This window comes from Narcine bancroftii, chromosome 6 (assembly GCF_036971445.1).
Source record: "Narcine bancroftii isolate sNarBan1 chromosome 6, sNarBan1.hap1, whole genome shotgun sequence".
NCBI lineage: Eukaryota > Metazoa > Chordata > Chondrichthyes > Torpediniformes > Narcinidae > Narcine > Narcine bancroftii.
In genome coordinates, this window is record NC_091474.1 from 38,696,225 (window position 1) to 38,713,377 (window position 17,153).

General features: G+C 39.8%; 1 protein-coding gene and 1 long non-coding RNA gene across 8 annotated transcripts in view; one reads left to right on the top strand and one right to left on the bottom strand.

Moving 5' to 3' along the window:
* Positions 1–17,153, bottom strand: part of LOC138735961 (EF-hand calcium-binding domain-containing protein 5-like) — a 217,460-nt gene that overhangs the window by 97,043 nt on the left and 103,264 nt on the right. For 3 of the 7 annotated variants that reach the window (XM_069884675.1, XM_069884665.1, XM_069884666.1), the window contains one exon: positions 1,792–1,862. The exons of the other annotated variants lie outside the window; for them this stretch is intronic. In XM_069884675.1, the coding sequence (XP_069740776.1) occupies positions 1,792–1,862 (71 nt within the window). The remainder of the gene's footprint in view (positions 1–1,791; positions 1,863–17,153) is intronic. 7 annotated transcript variants of the gene reach the window in all.
* On the top strand, positions 13,673–14,907 carry LOC138735966 (uncharacterized). The gene is made up of 2 exons (XR_011340035.1): positions 13,673–13,757; positions 14,818–14,907. It is a non-coding gene; the product is annotated as an uncharacterized lncRNA (long non-coding RNA).

Here is a 17,153-nt window from a genome sequence, read left to right on the forward strand (position 1 = left end):
AGTCTTACAATTAAATCAACCATTATGTCAACTCCAACAATGCTCTTTACATAAAAAGCACCTGGTTACAATCTGTCATATAACAAATAGATTCAGTTGATTGAAGTTACTTCATATACTGTGAATGAACTTTGCTGAAGACTTCCAATAACACTTTGGAAGACTTCCAATAACATAGTTACTTCATAATAAAAAAAGCTATTAACTAAATCAAAGAATCTATTCCATCTATTCCAATAATACTCCACAAAAAGAGGATATTTTACATTCTGCCATAAAGCAAATAGTTTCAGTTGAAGTTACTTCATACTTTGTGAATGAGCTTTTCAAATGGTGTCAGATCTCTGAGAGAGAACTTTGAATAAAGCATTTCATACTTTAGTAAAGCTATGGAGGGCCATCGCCTTCCCAAGATTGTGTTATATGGCGAGCTCTCCACTGGCCACCGTGACAGAGGTGCACCAAAGAAGAGATACAAGGACTGCCTAAAGAAATCTCTTGGTGCATGCCACATTGACCACCGCCAGTGGGCTGATATCGCCTCAAACCGTGCACCTTGGCGCCTCACAGTTCGGCGGGCAGCAACCTCCTTGGAAGAAGACCGCAGAGCCCACCTCACTGACAAAAGACAAAGGAGGAAAAACCCAACACCCAACCCCAACCCACCAATTTTCCCTTGCAACCGCTGCAACCGTGTCTGCCTGTCCCGCATCGGACTTGTCAGCCACAAACGAGCCTGCAGCTGACGTGGACATTACCCCTCCATAAATCTTCATCCGCGAAGCCAAGCCAAAGAAAGAAAAGCTACAATGAGATAAACCATCTCATCTACCTCAAAATTGTTCTTCAAATTACGAAAATTAAATTGCAGTAAATGATGGAAAGTTACTTCATGCACTACCAATGAGCTTTGCATATAGTGCTAGATTCTCTCTTAAATGCTACTGAATAAGGTAAGATTACTTGATTATGGATGTAACTATTGAATAAGATAGATTACTTGACACGAACATAACTATTAAATAAACAAATTTAAGTTACGAGGGAGTTTGAGCAACAGTGTGTAAGAGCGGGACAGTTTAAGAAGATGAGTGTTGTCTGGTAAGTTTCTTTTCCAGTGAACGGGAGTTGGAGCGAGAGTATGTGAGAGCAGGACAGCACAAGTAGGCGAGAGGTAAAAGTGAAGTAGCTATCATGGGAGTGGCCATTGTAAGAGTGGGCCAGAGTTAAAGTGGTGATTTGAGGCTTTGACTTGAGTGGTTTCAGTGAGAAGAGGCTGAGGTAGTGGTGCAGAAGTTGAGGTAACATAGCCCTATAGTGCATAGGTGCATGTAGGCTATGACAGCCAGGGCACATGTCCTGGATGCCATTTGAAGGAGGGAACCACTGTCCTTGCCTTGCCCGACCGCCTTGCTCCTAGCCCCAGCCATCTGTTGCACCCCCCATCTAATTCCCAATGTGGCAGCAGTGGATGCACAGTGTTGGTTTGAATTGTTTACCAGGTTTCAATGCAGACCAGAAATAGCAGCTGTTTACATTATAGGTGAAGACTCGCCATTGACTCCTGATAGGCGGCAGACAATTCAGAGCACAATGAAAACTACCAGGAAATGTAGAGCTTCGTTGGCAGTGGGGTTAAACTTGGTGGCTCTCTTTTTTTCAAGACTGCTTTTATATCAACATACTGGTGCAAAGGGACCCATAAAGAACCAAACCAAATTGCAGCAAAGGCACAAAATTAAACTGTATCAACTTTAACGGCAATGAACAGCCAATGGCTCCTGTTCCAACCTGGTCCATTACAGCTGGGGTACGGGGACGACAAATTTTCTTTCACTACTTCCACACGGGAATTTGGTATTCTAGTGAAAAAACATAAATGGTGTCGGTGAATGTCTTTTATCATGTTTCTTTGATGAGTGAGCATTACATCTATTTTAATTCAAGAAGTATTGTAGGAAATGCAGAGGAGCTCAGAACATAGCATGTAGAATTATGACACTGTGGCCAGATCTGAAATTTGGTTGCAACTCAGTGTTCTGGGTTCCAGTGTTTTCGATGCAATAGATTAGGAAGGTTGAAAAGGGGAGGGGTGACATTGCAAGTCAGGGAAAATGTCGCAGCAGTACCCACACAGGACAGACTAGAGAGCTCGCTATCTGTGGTTATATGGGTGGGACCGCGGAATGGGAATGGTGTGACCACGTTAATTGAATTGTATTACAGACCACCCAATAGTAAATGAGAATTGGAAGAACAAATTTGCAGGATGATAGTAGACAATGTAGGAAATATAAAGTTGAGATAGTAGATGATTTTAAGTTTCCACATACTGTAAAAAGGCTGGATGTCTTTTTAGAATTTGTCAAATGTGTTCAGGAAAGTTTTCTAAATCAATATATTGAGGTCCCAATGAGAGAAAGTCCAAGTAAAAACACAATGGTGGAGAATCTCAGCAGGTCCGACAGTGTTCTTTATGTAGCAAAGGAAAAGATGCATAACTGATGTTTTGGGCTTGAGCCCTTCATCAAAGTATGAGAAAATGCCGGCAGACATCCAAACAAGAGAGGGGGAAGGGAGAGGTAGCAAAGGCAGGAGATAATAGGTGGAGAAAGGAGGGAGGAGACTGCAGCAATGAGGGGGAGGAGGGATGGCTGGATGGGTGGAATAACTGGAAAGGCAGGAAAGTGTTATGGGAAAGAAAAGGCAAGCAGGTTTAGTGGAAAGCAATAAAATCAATGTTCATGCCATCTAGCTGGAGAATGACCAGACAGAAAATAAGGGGTTATTCCTCCAATCTGTAGATGGTCAGGGTGGGACAGTAACTGAAATAGTTGGCCATTGAGAGGTCACTGTGGATGCAAACAGAGCAAGTGCTGAGCGAAGCAAATTCCCAATCTGCGACTGGTCTCTCCAATGTAGAGAATGCGACAAAGGGTGCACCAGATGCAGTAAACAAGTCCTCTGGATAAACAAGTGAAATGTGGCTTCACTTGAAAGGTCTGTTTGAGGCCTTGGACCATGACGAGGGAGGATGTGTGGGTGCAAGTGTAGCACCTCCTTCAGGCACAGGGGAAAATGTCATGGGTGTGATAGGTGGAAAAGGATGAGTGCATGAGGGAATCGCAGAGGGAGCGGTCCCTACGGAAGGCTGCGAGGGGAGGAAAAGGAAAAATGTGTCTGATGGTAGGATCCTATAGTAAGTGCCGGAAATTCCAGCAGATAATGTGTTGGATGCTGAGGCTGGTGGAGTGGTAGGTGAGGATGAGAGGGATTCTATGTTTGTTTCTTCTGGGAATAGGATGGAGGAGATGCGGGTAAGGGCTGAGTTGATAGTGATGGCGGGGAAGCCAGATTTGTGGAAGAAGGCAGACATTTCAGAAGCTCTGGACTGGAAGACCTCATCTTGGGAACAGATGCGGCGGAGACAGAGAAATTGAATGTAAGAACCATAGCCTCAGTCCCTACCTGTTGCAATCGTGGGCGTCAGCAGTATCCACCAGGGTCTGTAGGCCCCTTCACGTATAGCGCATAGATAAGTGCTGGTACCATTTACGGAGTCGAACCATGACGGTGCTTGCGCAGTTGGTTGGGCCCTGGGGGTGGCAGCATCAGCCAAGGGCCGGCCAGTACATATGCATGCTCGGCTTTGCTTCAGCAATGCAGCAGTTGGAGCCGAGGCCAGCACACCGCACCAAGGAGCATGCACAGGAGTTATGCGCACACTTAAAATACAGCCAGCATTGGCAATTAGAAACCAGAAGGAGGGTGAATTAGGGGTCTATAATTTCTATTGACCATTTTCAGTATCATTTAATTATCAGTTGAATACCTTTTAGGTCTCATTAAATATGTTATTAAGAATAAAGGATTTAAAATATAACTGAATTTGTGTTAGAAATTATTGGAAATGCGTCATGGATAAACACCTAATTTAGCTTCCTAGCAACTTCAAGGAAGTTGCCGCACTGAGAGAAGGGGAATGGAATCCTCGCAGGATGTGAGAAAGTGTAGTCCAGGTAGTTGTGGGAGTTGGAGGGTTTGTGGTATATGTCGGTGGAAAGCTTGTCTCCCAAAATAGAGATAAGCTTTCAAACTATGTACTTTAAATAGCAAAGATAAAGATACATAACTGATATTTTGGGCTTTAGCCCTTCATCATGGTACCTTATCCCATATAAAATCCATATAGACCACATCTCTGCCCTACCTTCGTGAATTTCTTTTGTTACCTCCTCAAACACTCAATTAGGCTTGTGAGGCATGACCTTCCCTTCATAAAGCCAAGCCGACTATCCTTTTTTAATATTTTATTTAATATTCCATACATGCAGTAAATACGATTATTATAATACAGGTATAGAAAAAAACAAATTGATTACATACATGATTGTTTTCACCCACCCCAAAACTCCTCCCTCCCACCCAAAGTCCAGGCCAAAGCAAAAAAAAATATACAAATTAATGAAAGTTAAAAAAACTTATGGTTTTAAAAAGATAAAAAGAAAGAAAAGAGAAAGTAAAAATGAATCTTTGGACTGGAGAGAGATGTCATACAGTACAATTCATCAGTTCTAACATACACATTCAGAGGGGAATTCTTCAGGGCTAAAGGATAAAAAGGATATCACTACAAATTTAATCCTATTGTTTTTGTACAGGCACCAGATTTGTAAAAACATAGGTATTTATTTCTTAAATGACAAGTAATTTTTCCAAAGGAATACAACTTTGAATTTCAGTGTGCCACCTTGGCATAGTTAAAGATGTATCTGATTTCCAAGTAACTGCAATACATATTCTTCCTACCTGCTGATGCTAATTTAATAAATTTCAATTGATAAATTGATCATTTCAATTTAGGATTTGTACCTTCAGTATTTCCTAGTAAATTAGGAAAAGGGGAGATGCAAAGAGACCTGGGTGTCAGTCATTATAAGTGGGCAGGCAGGTGCAGCAAGCAGTAAAAAAGGTGAATGGTATGTTGGCGTTCATATCAAGAGGATTTGAGTTCAGGAGCAGAGAGGTATTGATGCAGTTGTACAGGGCCTTGATGAGACCTCACCTGGAGTATTGTGTTCAGTTTTGGTCTCCTTATCAGAGGAAGGACATCATTGCCATGGAGAGAGTGCAGAAAAGGTTTACCAGATTGATACCAGGGATGGCAGGACTTGCATATGAAGAAAGGCTAGAACGACTGGGCTTGTACTCGCTGGAGTTTCGACTATTAAGAGGAGATTTAATAGAAACATTCAAAATTCTTAAGGGATTTGACAGGCTAGATGCAGGAAGATTATTCCTAATGTTGAGCAAGTCTAGAACCAGGGGTCACAGTTTAAGGATAAAGGGGAAGTCCTTTAGGACTGAGATGAGGAAGATTTTTTTTCACTCAGAGGGTGGTGAATTTATGGAATTCTCTGCCATAGGAAATGATTGAGGCCGGATCCATAGCTATATTTAAGAGAGAATTAGATTTAGTACTTGTGACTAGGGGGATCAGGGGGTATGGAGAGAGAGCTGGAACAGGGTACTGAGTGGATGATCAGCCATGATTAAAATGAATGGCAGTGTAGGCTTGAAGGGCCAAATGGCCTACTCCTACACCTACTTTCTATGTTTCTAAAAATGAATTGGGATTTAGTGGAAAAAAAACAACTCCTGTAACTTGTTCCAAAAAATTTCCCATAGCCACCCAAAAAAGGTCTCACAATGGAACAAGACCACATTCAATGTTTAAAAGATCCTACATCTTCACCACATTTAAAACATTAATTAACCTTTTCAATCTATTCAATTTCTATGGTGCAAGATATAATTGATGTAAAATTGTATTGAACTAACCTATATCTTACAATAATATATTAGTTATACAATCCCTACATAAATGTTCCCACATTTGTTGGTCTATTGTAATATTCAAATCTGATTCCCATCTCTGTCTAGATCTATGTAATCCTAGTTTAAGAGTTCTTACTTGTAATAATGAATATATCAAAGTAATTATTTTTTTTAACAATCCCTTGCCTAATAAGAAGTTCTACCTCAGTACAGGTAGACAGAAACCTTGTTGGTCCCAATTTATCTCTCAAATATGCTCTTAACTGAAAGTAACAAAAAAGAGTATTATGTGGTCCAGTATATTTGTTTCTCAATTGCTCAAATTACATTAATTGACCTCTTTCATAACAATTTTCCACATTAACAATCCCTTTACGGTACCATATATTTAAAAACCGGTTATCTCTTGAAAAGACCAAATGGCATTTTAGGTGATATAGACCCTCCAATATCCTGATTTTTTTTTTCCCTATTATTAAGTAAATGCTTCAGTAATGGGATCTCTTTATCAGCAACCAACAATTTTGATTCCCATTTACATTAAATTCCTCTGCTTTCTTTTCTCCTATTTTATTCAGTTCTATATTAATCCATGCTGGTTTTCTATTTTTTTTTAAAAAAGAAGCCAGGAATCTCATCTGTGCTGTTCTATAATAATTCTTAAAACAGGGAAGCTGTAATCCTCCCAATCCATGCTGACTATCCTTGAGTACTTCTCCAAATGATAATAGATCCTATCCTTAAGGATCCTCTCCAATAGTTTGCATACCACTGACATAAGACTCACGGGTCTATAATCCCCAGAATTTTCCCTATTACCTTTTTTAAATATGGGGACCATATTTGCCATTCTCCAAGCCTTCTGCACCTCTCTGTGGCCAAAGAGGACTTGAAGATCATAGCCAATGCCCCAACTAACTCTTCCTTCACTTCCCTCAACAACCTGGGGTATATCGTATCTAGCCCAGGGGATTTATCAATGTTAATGTTTTTAAGAAGATCCTTAATCTCAACATTGTCCAGCACACAAGCCTGTTCTATTCTGACCTCACCCTGATCAAGGTCCTTTTCCTTTGTGAATACTGAAGCAAAGTATTCATTTAGGACCTCCCCAACTTCCTGAGAAGTATAAAAATTAACTAAGAAATCATGAATGTTAAAAGAAGGCATGAGGTTGCCTTAATAGACAAGATGAGGGAATATCCTAAGGCTTCTACAGGTATATCAAGACAAAAGGATAGTACAGGACAAAATTGGTCCTCTTGAAGGTCAGAGTGATCGGCTATATATGAAGCGAAAAGAGATGGCAGAGATCTAAAATTTTTCTTTTCCATCTATATTTACTCAGGAAACCGGCACATGGTCTCTGAAAGTGAGACAAACAAGCAATGACCTAATGGAACCTACAGTATATAGATTAAAGAGGAGGTGCTTGCTGTCTTAAAGCAAATAAAGGTGAATAAATTCCCAGGGCCTGACAAGGTACTGGCCAAGGTCCTTGAGGGAGGCTAAAGATGAAATTGCAGGAGCCCTGACAGATATATTTAACATGTCCTTAGCAACAGATGAGATGCCATAGGATTCAAGGTAGTTCATGTTGTTCCATTGTTTAAAATGGCTCTAAAAATAATTCAGGAAATTATAGGCTGGTGAGCCTGACATCAATAGTGGGCGAGTAATTGGAAGGTTTTCTAAGAGATTGGATGTACAAGTATTTGGATAGACAAGGATTGATTAGGGATAGTCGACATGGCTTTGTGCATGGTAGGTTGTGTTTAACCAATCTTATAGTTTTTTGAGGTTATTAGAAAAGTTCATGAAGGGAAAGCCATAGATGATGTTTGTATGGCTTTTAAAAAGGACCTTCATCGAAGGTTAGTCAGGAAGGTTCAGTCTCCTGAGGTCCATGGTGAGGTCATAAATTAGATTCGACATTGGCTTTATGGTAGAAACTAGAGAGCGGTAGTGGATGATTGCTTCTCTGATTGGAGGCCTGTGACTAGTGGTGTGGCTCAGGGATCTGTGCTATGTCCATTGCTGTTTGTTATCTATATCAATGGATGATAATGTGGTAAATTGGATCTGCAAATTTGCGATTACAGAAAGACTGAAGGTGTAGTGGACCATGAGCAAGGGTTTCAAATCTTGCAGAGGGTTCTGGACCACCTGAAAAAATGAGCTACAAAATTGCAGATAGAATTTAATGTGGACAAGTGTGAGGTGTTACACTTTGGAAGGACAAACCAAGGTAGGATGTGCACTGTAAATGAAAAGTCACCGAGGAGTGCAGTGGAACAGACCGATCTGGGAATATATACGCATAATTCCCTGAAAATTGTGTCGCAGGTAGATAGGGTCATAAAGAGTGGTTTTGGCATATTTGCCTTCATTAATCAAAGCATTGGGTGCTGGAGTTGGGTTATGGTAAACTTATATAAGACATTAGTGTGGCCAAATTTGAGGTATCATGTGCAGTTCTCATCACCTGTGGAATTCTCATCACCTAACTACAAGAAGGATATCAATAAAATTGAAAGACTGCAAAAGTGATTTACAAGGATGTTGCCAGGACTTGAAGAACTGAGTTACAGGGAAAGGTTAATCAGGTTAGGAATTTACTCCCTGATGCACAGAAAATTTAGGGAAGAATTAATAGTGGTAAACAAAATTATGATGGGGATAGAGTAAATGCAAGTGGACTTTTTCCACTGAGGTTAGGTGAAAATGGGAAAACAAGCACATAAAACACCAATATTGATAGGGCAGCAAAATTATAAAGGACATTGGTTTTGGTAGTGTCCTTTTATGGAGAAATACAAGGCATGTCTCCAGAAGTACAAAATAATTTTTTAACCAATTGGGTTGAGTCTCACTTATATCACCTCACCTCATAAAATCACACAGCATGGAAATGTCCCTTCCAAGTGCAGTGACCCTCAGGCACCAATCCTACACAAATCCCATTTTATTTTTCTGCAATGAACCATTATTATGGGATCTGTACCTGAACTCTATATGTCTAACTCACTGACCAAAGTGAGTTTGGATGGTTCCCATCCAATGAAAGAAGCAAAGGAAGAGAATAACATTCACCTTGTAGTACAGAATAATAATCACACACAGTGCCCTCCATATTGTTTGGGACGACAACACTTTTCTTTCCTTTATTTGCCCCTGTGTTCAAGGTTATTTGTAAATATTTTGTTTTGATGATGTAGAAATTACAGCACTTTTTATATATTTCAGTGCATCATAATGTTTGGGACATTTGGCTTCAGGTATGTTTTATTGCTTCGTTGGTGCAGGTATAAGAGATCTAGGCTTGCTTCTAAGCTTTTGATCAACTTTGGGATCTGTAGTTGCCATTTTTAAACATGAGAACAGACTTCTGCCAATGTAAGTTAGAGAAGATATTATAAGGATGAAAAAAACAGTAAGAGACATCGCCAAAATCATAGGATAACCAAAATCTGCAGTTTGGAACATCATTAAGAAGAAAAGGCATACGGGTGAGCTCAATAACTGTAAAGGGATTGGTCGGCCAAGAATTCTCATCATAATGAAGAAAAATCCCCAAACGTGTGTCCGACAGATCAGAAATACCCTTCAGGAGGCAGGTGTGGATTTGTCAATAATGATCTCAATATCAATCACTGTCACGAAACACCAAATTTCAGGACTTCTTCATGACTTCTGACTGTTGGCAGAAGACCTCATAAACAGAAATACAGAGTCTATGCTGCAAGATACAAGCCATGGTACAATGGCGAAGGTGGTAGACTTTAGATATTGGGCACTTCCTTTATGCCTTTGCACTTTGATCTTGGCATCACTCTGATAAAAGTTAATCTTGATCTCATCTGTCCACAAGACTTCTTTCCAGAATTCTGCAGGTTCTTTTAATTACTTCTTGGGAAATTGTAATCTGGCCATCCTTTCTGTGTCTAACTAGTGGCTTGCATCTTGCAGTTTAGCCTCTGTATTCCTTTTCATGAAGTTTTCTGTGGACAGTAGTCATTGACATATTCAAACCTGCCTCCTGAAGAGTGTTTCTGATCTGTCAGTGTTTGTTTGGGGAATTTTCTTCATTATGATGAGAATTCTTCTGTCATCAGCAGTGGAGATCTTCTTCATTACTGTGCTCTGAGCTCACCAGTGCACTCTTTCTTCTTAACAATGTTCCAAACTGTTGAATTTGGTAATCTTAAGGTTTGGGTAATGTCTCTTACTGTTTTATTCTTGCTTTCAGCCACATAATGGCATCTTTGACTTTCATTGGCACATCTTTGGACCTCACGTTGAAAATTGCCAACGACAGACTCCAAAGGTGATCAAAAGCTTAGAAAGAAGCCTAATTCTCTTATACCTGCACCAATGAAGCAATTAAACCTACCCGAGTATTCACAAACACCTGTGAGGCCAAACATTATGATGCCCTGAAATGAGGGGACTACGGAAAAAAAGTTCTGTAATTTCTTCATGGTGAATCCAAAATGATTACAAATAATCTTGAATAAAATCTGGAATGAGCACTTTAATTACATGTGAATTGTTTGATTGCAAATTTAAATCTTTGAAGCACAGGGGCAAATAAAGGAAAAAAGTGTCTTTGCCCCAAACATTAAGGAAGGCATGGCTTTCTCTTCTGTTCTTAGTCTCACAATTTTGGTAGCCAAAGACATTAGTTTATTTTAGGTTTTACAAACAAACAAGCTAAATTGCAGAAGATGATCACAAAACATCCATGCAGCAGTTTAGAATTTTGTTTGATATTTCATTTTGAGATATTGTAGCAGTATGCTTGGAGGGAGTGGGCAGAACCAGCATTAACAGCTCTTGTGTTGCGACAGCTAGACACAACAGCCTCCTATCTATTGGCAACTAGCCACTACAGCCACGAGGCATAGTGAATCAGCAATACCCTGAGGTCTACTGAGAAACCCTGGCCTACTCAACGCAGCTACATCATGAGGTCATTGGTACTTCAGATGTCATGATGCCAGATCTCATGTTATGTGTCTATATCAAGCCTGATAACACTGTAATAAACACTTCTCTCTTCACTGGCTGACTACTTCAGGTATGGTCCCGTTATTTCAACATGATGGCGTATGAGAACAAACATCATCCACCACAATATTTCAATATCAACTGATCTCAATGTAGCAAAATGTGATGAAGTACTTCAATGCGTGGTTAAATAGACATAAAGGAGTAGGCTTGGTAAAGGGACTAAATTGTGAGATACTTTTTGTTCTAAAGGTAACCACGCATAGTTTAACATCTGTCCTCAGCAAGCTATCATTAAGGAAGAAATAGCAAGACATCTGGATAGAAATTGTTCCATTAAGTAGTCACAACATAATTCAGGAAGGGCAGGCTATGTTAGACAAATTTACTGGATTTCTTTGAGGATATACAAGCACATTGGATAGAAGAGAACAGGTTAATGGAGTGTATTTGGATTTCTAGAGCATAAATAGGAGCAAGAGTAGGCCATCTGGTCCATCGACCCTGTTGTGCCATTCAATGAGATGGTAGTGAAGGCTGAAACATTGAAGGGATTTAAGAGACTCTTAGACAGACACCTGGATGAAAGGAAAATAGAGGGTTATGGGATAGGGAGGGTTTAGTAATTTTTTTTTAAGGAATATATGGGTCAGCACAACATCGAGGACTGAAGGGCTTGTATTGTGCTGTTTTGTTCTATAAGAGGGTTAGACTATGAGGAGAGATTGAGTTACCTGGGACTATACTTGCTGGAATCCAGAGGAATGAGAATGGTCTCAATGTAGCCCGTGTCCTGAGCCAACACAGGAAATGGCCATCAAATGCGGCGACCAGCAAAGCATTGTACAGGTTGAAACGTCAGTTTCCATAGGCCCAGCAGAGCAGTGAAACTGGCCAATCACTGCTGGTAGATTGCAGGGGGCCCAATCTGGGCCCGGGCATCTGAGGTAACCAATTGGCAGCCAGCCTGCTCAAGCTCTGTCCCAGTGGTGATGGAGCCGAGCTGAAAATCAAATGCAGAGCAGCCACTGAATAAACTCAGTGTCGAATACACTCCACCGGTGTGTGTGTCTTTCTTCTCCTGCGGATTCGAGCTACAGCCTTAGAGCTATAGCCACAGCGACCTCACTACAGTGGTAAAATTATAAAAGGGAAAGACCAGATAGTTGATTCCTTTGGTGCGTGAGACTAGAACTGGGGGACAAAGCCTGAAGATTCTGGGGAGTAGATTTAGGATGCGGATGAGGAGGAACTGCTTTACCTAGAGAATAGTGGAATTGTCTGTCCAGGGAACCAATGTAGGTTGCCTCATTACATACATTTATGAACCAGTTAGATACGTTTTTGCATAATATGGAATCGGTGATGGGGAAAAGGCTATCTGCAGCCTTGCCCACGGCCAGATCAGCCATGGCAGAGACGGGTCATGGCCTAATCCTCCCACCCCCTATTTTTTATGTTCTTGTGTAAATGTGTTATTCACATGCTTTTTTTTTTGGATGCCTGCAAGTATTTGTCCAAGAACGAAACAAAAAGTATAATGATCATCAAGCCCGGGTTTTATTAAGCGACGTCAGGGGTCGGCTGCTCCCGTGAAGAGTTGACCAAGCAGCATTTGTTTGAACCATTCCAAACTTCTTTCCCCCGCATGTCTGGGGAAGTGCCACCTCGTCCTGTCACTGAGGAGCCCGTTGCCAGCTCCGACCTGTGGCAGCAGCGGCACAACGCGAGCTTGGTCGAGTAGCGGGGTTTGCAACTTCCCGCTCCGAGGCGTGGCGGCATGTCTTGGTCGGGGGTTTGTTGGGCGACGCGTGTCGATGACTGCCGGGCGGTGGAGGATGGGGGCAAATGGGCGATTGCAACGGACAACCCACCTTCTCACACGGGATGTCTGTGGAAACATTTGGGTTCTTGTCGGCACGGTCAGCAGATGTGCAAGGCTTCTTTGTCTGGATTTTCAGAATCTCGTTGTGGCAGATGGTGAAAGTCAATGCATCAGTACCGACGCCCGAAGGAAGACTAATTTCGTTCGAGAATCCGCGCAAACTTAAATTGGTGGCACCGTTAGCATCCTTGAATCTCTCCACGTGTTCGCCGTAAACGGACATTCTCCCATCCTTGACCTTGACGGCCAACTCCTCGGGAGAAACCCCGCTCAAGTTGACAATGTGGCAGAACTGTTGAGGCTCGGTGGCGTGTTGCATTGCTCCTTTTTGGGTCTCCTCGGGCCGTCTCTCAAATCCGCGCAGAGATTCTCACAAGCGCTTCCCTCCTTGTTTCTCGCCGTTGTCTCTGCCAGCCCTATCCTTACGCCACAACTTCCTCAGTGTGAGATCACACACGCCATGGCACGCCGTGATGCAAACAAGACAAAATGCGGCTTTGTTTAGCAATAAAACAGAAAGAAGGTAGCCGGTACACTTTCTTTTTAAAAAAACCACGTTTGATCATTAATAAAAGTTGAAATCAAGCAATGTTCTCGGAAGTTAAATTCACAACTGAACAGATGACCCTTTAATTGGAGCTGTGCACGCTTTCCCACTCCAATTAAGTAATATTCGGAACGAAATTAGTCGATAATTCATTGTTGGGCAAAAAGAATGCATTGACTTACAATTTCTAGCTTAAACTTTGTTTTTGCACATTAAGGTCACGAGAAATTACAAACAAAATGGAAAAGAGTAAACATTCTATTAACGAAGTGATACATTCTGTGCTTATGGGTTTCAATTTTATTTTCCCTTTCATTGACTCGGGCAATTCTGTTTATTGTGACTGTGACATCACACCGGTTTGATTGCTGCATCACACTACTTTAGTCAAAATTCACCACGGTTAAAGTAAACGGGATCATTCCTTTGTATAGATCAGAAAAGGAGTGATGAGACCAGGTGTCAATCTTTCATCAGGTAGGATTTATTTTATTTACCAAATAACTTCCGAGCTATACTTTCTGCATTGCGACGGTTCTAAGAATTAGGACATTAATAACCTAATATACGATTATTGTTTGAACAATACGAGGTCATCAATAGGAGATAGATCATGTGAATTTTCTACTCCACTAACACTATAAGGAAGTTCTTGGTATGGCACTTTACATTTTCTATCCAGCATTATGTTAGGAATCAATTCATACTAACAGGCAGAATGCGTGGATTCCCAGTGGATGAAAAGAACCTTAAATGCTACTAGATAGATTTCAAAAGGACCAATACTCTATGACAGATTACAGATAATCACAACACATTGAAAGTGCACCAACACCTCTACTTGCTAAAAAGTCTGAGGAGATTTGGCATGTCCTCAAATACTCTATCAAACTTCTGCAGGTGTACTGTTGAACTTATAGTAACTGGTTGGATCATGTCCTGGTTTGGTAATTTGGGTGCCTGGGAATGCAGAAAGTAACAAACACAGCCAACTCAATCACAGACTCCAATCTCCCATCCATTGACGACATCAATATAAAGCTCTGCCTCGAGAAGGCAGCCAACATCATAAGGACCCCCGTCGCTCTAGTCACAACATTTTCTAACTTGCCTTTAAGAAGAAGGTAGAGAAGCCTGAAGTTTAGCATCTCTAGCTTCATGAAGTTGTTTTTCCAATGGCTATCAGGGTCTTGAACCTCCCCTTATTACCCTAATAATAAACTACTCCAACACCACAAAAAGACCAGTCTATACTATTGAAACGTCACATTTTTCTTGCACTACTGTAATGGTGAATATGTATGACCTGTATTTTATATTTATTTACTCATTATGTAGTGTAGTTTAATGCATACTAATGGAGTTTTTTTTAAAATAACCCACCTCTTTGGTTGCAGTAAGAATTTAAAGCATTTGAAAATTGCACCTAAGTGCTTAACAAAATTCTTATAATTAATATGGTCAATAGAAAGGTTGTGATTAATTTTTACATCACTTTGATGATGAAATTTATCAGAGGTATGTTTGTACATTTTAGGTGCCTCTATTGAAAAGAACTTGAAGTAATTGAAAACATAGGTTAACTTCATCAATCAGTCTTTCTAAAATTACAGTACAATTATGAGAAGAGACAGACTAGACTTAACAGATTTGAGAAAGCTAAACCATGAAATTAAGCAAGGTTATTAAATGTCAAGAGTTTTGATAAACTAACCAGAAAAAAATAATTTGTAGTTGAGAAAATGAGTTTTTAGGAGAAATGTATCTAAACCTATTTATTAGAGTGAGGAACTTGCCACCTCAAACTAAGGAAGAAACCAAAAGAATATTTATGTAAAGAGCGAATCTGCAAGTCCATAAAATATAATTTCTTAGTCATTTCCTGATTCCCAAAAATAATTACTTCTGTCCACATTAACTCACATTAATCTTTTCCTTTCAACACATATATAGAAGCTCTTACAATCTGTCTTTCATGTCTAGCCCATTTTCAGAATCAGAATTTATTGTCATAAACATGTCACAAACTTCATTGCTTTGTGGCAGAATCACAGTGCAAACATTACTCATTTTCTATTAGCATTTTGGCCTTTGGAACATTTAAAGTTGAGGAAGAGTTCCACGGGTAGAGAACAAGCTTGTGGGAATATTTTTTATTGCTTTATGAATTTATAAATTGAAAGACAAGGGAATGGTGAAATTCAGCTTGTGTTAAACATATAATTTAACAAAGCCAATTTTTCAAGGAGTTAAGAAACATTTTATTTTATATAATAATCTGTAATTATATGTTATTTCCACCCTTTTGTTCATATTTGTCAGCCAGAGTACAAAAAAACTATGGACTATTCAATAGTTTCTAGAATTTCCTCTCTAACTTTTCCATGTAGTCAAGTAAACTCATGAAGATTGCTGCTACCTAGGATGCACTGCATGTAATTAGAAACCTTAAACACTAAAAGTGTCCCTATTATTCAGGAACTTGCCAATTGCCCATTTTAAGATATAATGTGGCATTGTTTTAGTATTTTTAATATTATTTTCTTTCTTCCTTTTCTAAATATTTTTATTGAAATCATTTTGATCTTAAAAGGCACATCATTGAGACATAACTACATGAAGTTTTAACCACATCCTCTGCTCTTGTCACTTGAATCATTTCAAATAACCAATTATATCAGAAATAATTAATTAGCTCGTCTTTCTAGCAAAATAACTCAAAATTGTTAGAAATGGAAGTACCTTTAAAGAAATTGCTCGAGACAAAAATTGAGAACAAAGAACATTTATTACAACAACAATACAAAGTTGGATGCTTCCCCTTATCCTGGGAATACACACATACACTGGGGCTCACCCAACTTTTATACAGTAAATTTCAGTATCAGAATACCCTCCCCCTTACATTCTTCTGCCCCCTGGATGGGTTTGGCAGAGGCAATCCTTCCTGCCTTCGTGCAGTTTCAGTATACTTGGAGGACCAGGGGGTATCCTGTCAGTGTCCCTTCATGTTATTGTCCTTATTCACACCTTCCTGATTCTCGGAGCTACTGTCTCTTGGTATGTAGAGTTGGCTAATTTAATATGTATAACTTTGTAAATCTGTGTAAGGTTAACTAATTAGATATGTAGAACTTGGCACTTCTGTCTATCCAGACTACCTCAACTTCCTACATTCTATTGTTCCTTACCGCTCCTTATCTTATTCTTATGGTGGCTCATTGATCTTGTCACAAAGACTAGAAGATTCTTATGTTAATCGTGCTGACTCTGCTTTCCTGCATCCTAATTCCCAAGTTCATCCTGTTTGTACTGGTTACAGCCATTAACTGATGTATGAATTTTAGTTTCCTTCATGTTCATAATTTTAGATCAGTTTTCCCATCTCTCACAAAACTATTTATTTTTTCATTTGAACAATTCAATCATTACTTTTATACATTGAATAGGATTAAAAAAAATCTAGATAATTTATATCTACTGCTGGGAATGTAGAGGGAGTCACCCAGTGCTGGGCCGTAACAAGATGCAGTTGTGACCTTGTACTCTCAAGATAAGAGTGGGGATGACAAATTGATGTGCAGGAGGCTAGCAGAGAGGGACAGCAACAGTTTATTCATTGGACAATGTCATGGTATGATAATTTACTAAGTACGTATCCTAAGGTATATAAAAAACACCACTTGCTGATAACGGCAGAATGCGCCTTCTCCAACTAACACTGTTAGTTGCAAGTGTTACAATCCGGCAATAAAGAACAAAGAACCTTGATTTCGACTCAGTCTGGTGTTTGACTCACTCATTCATGAACAAAGCAGACCTAACAGCATGTCTACTTTAAATTACATCGAGCAAGTATACGCATACAAATTT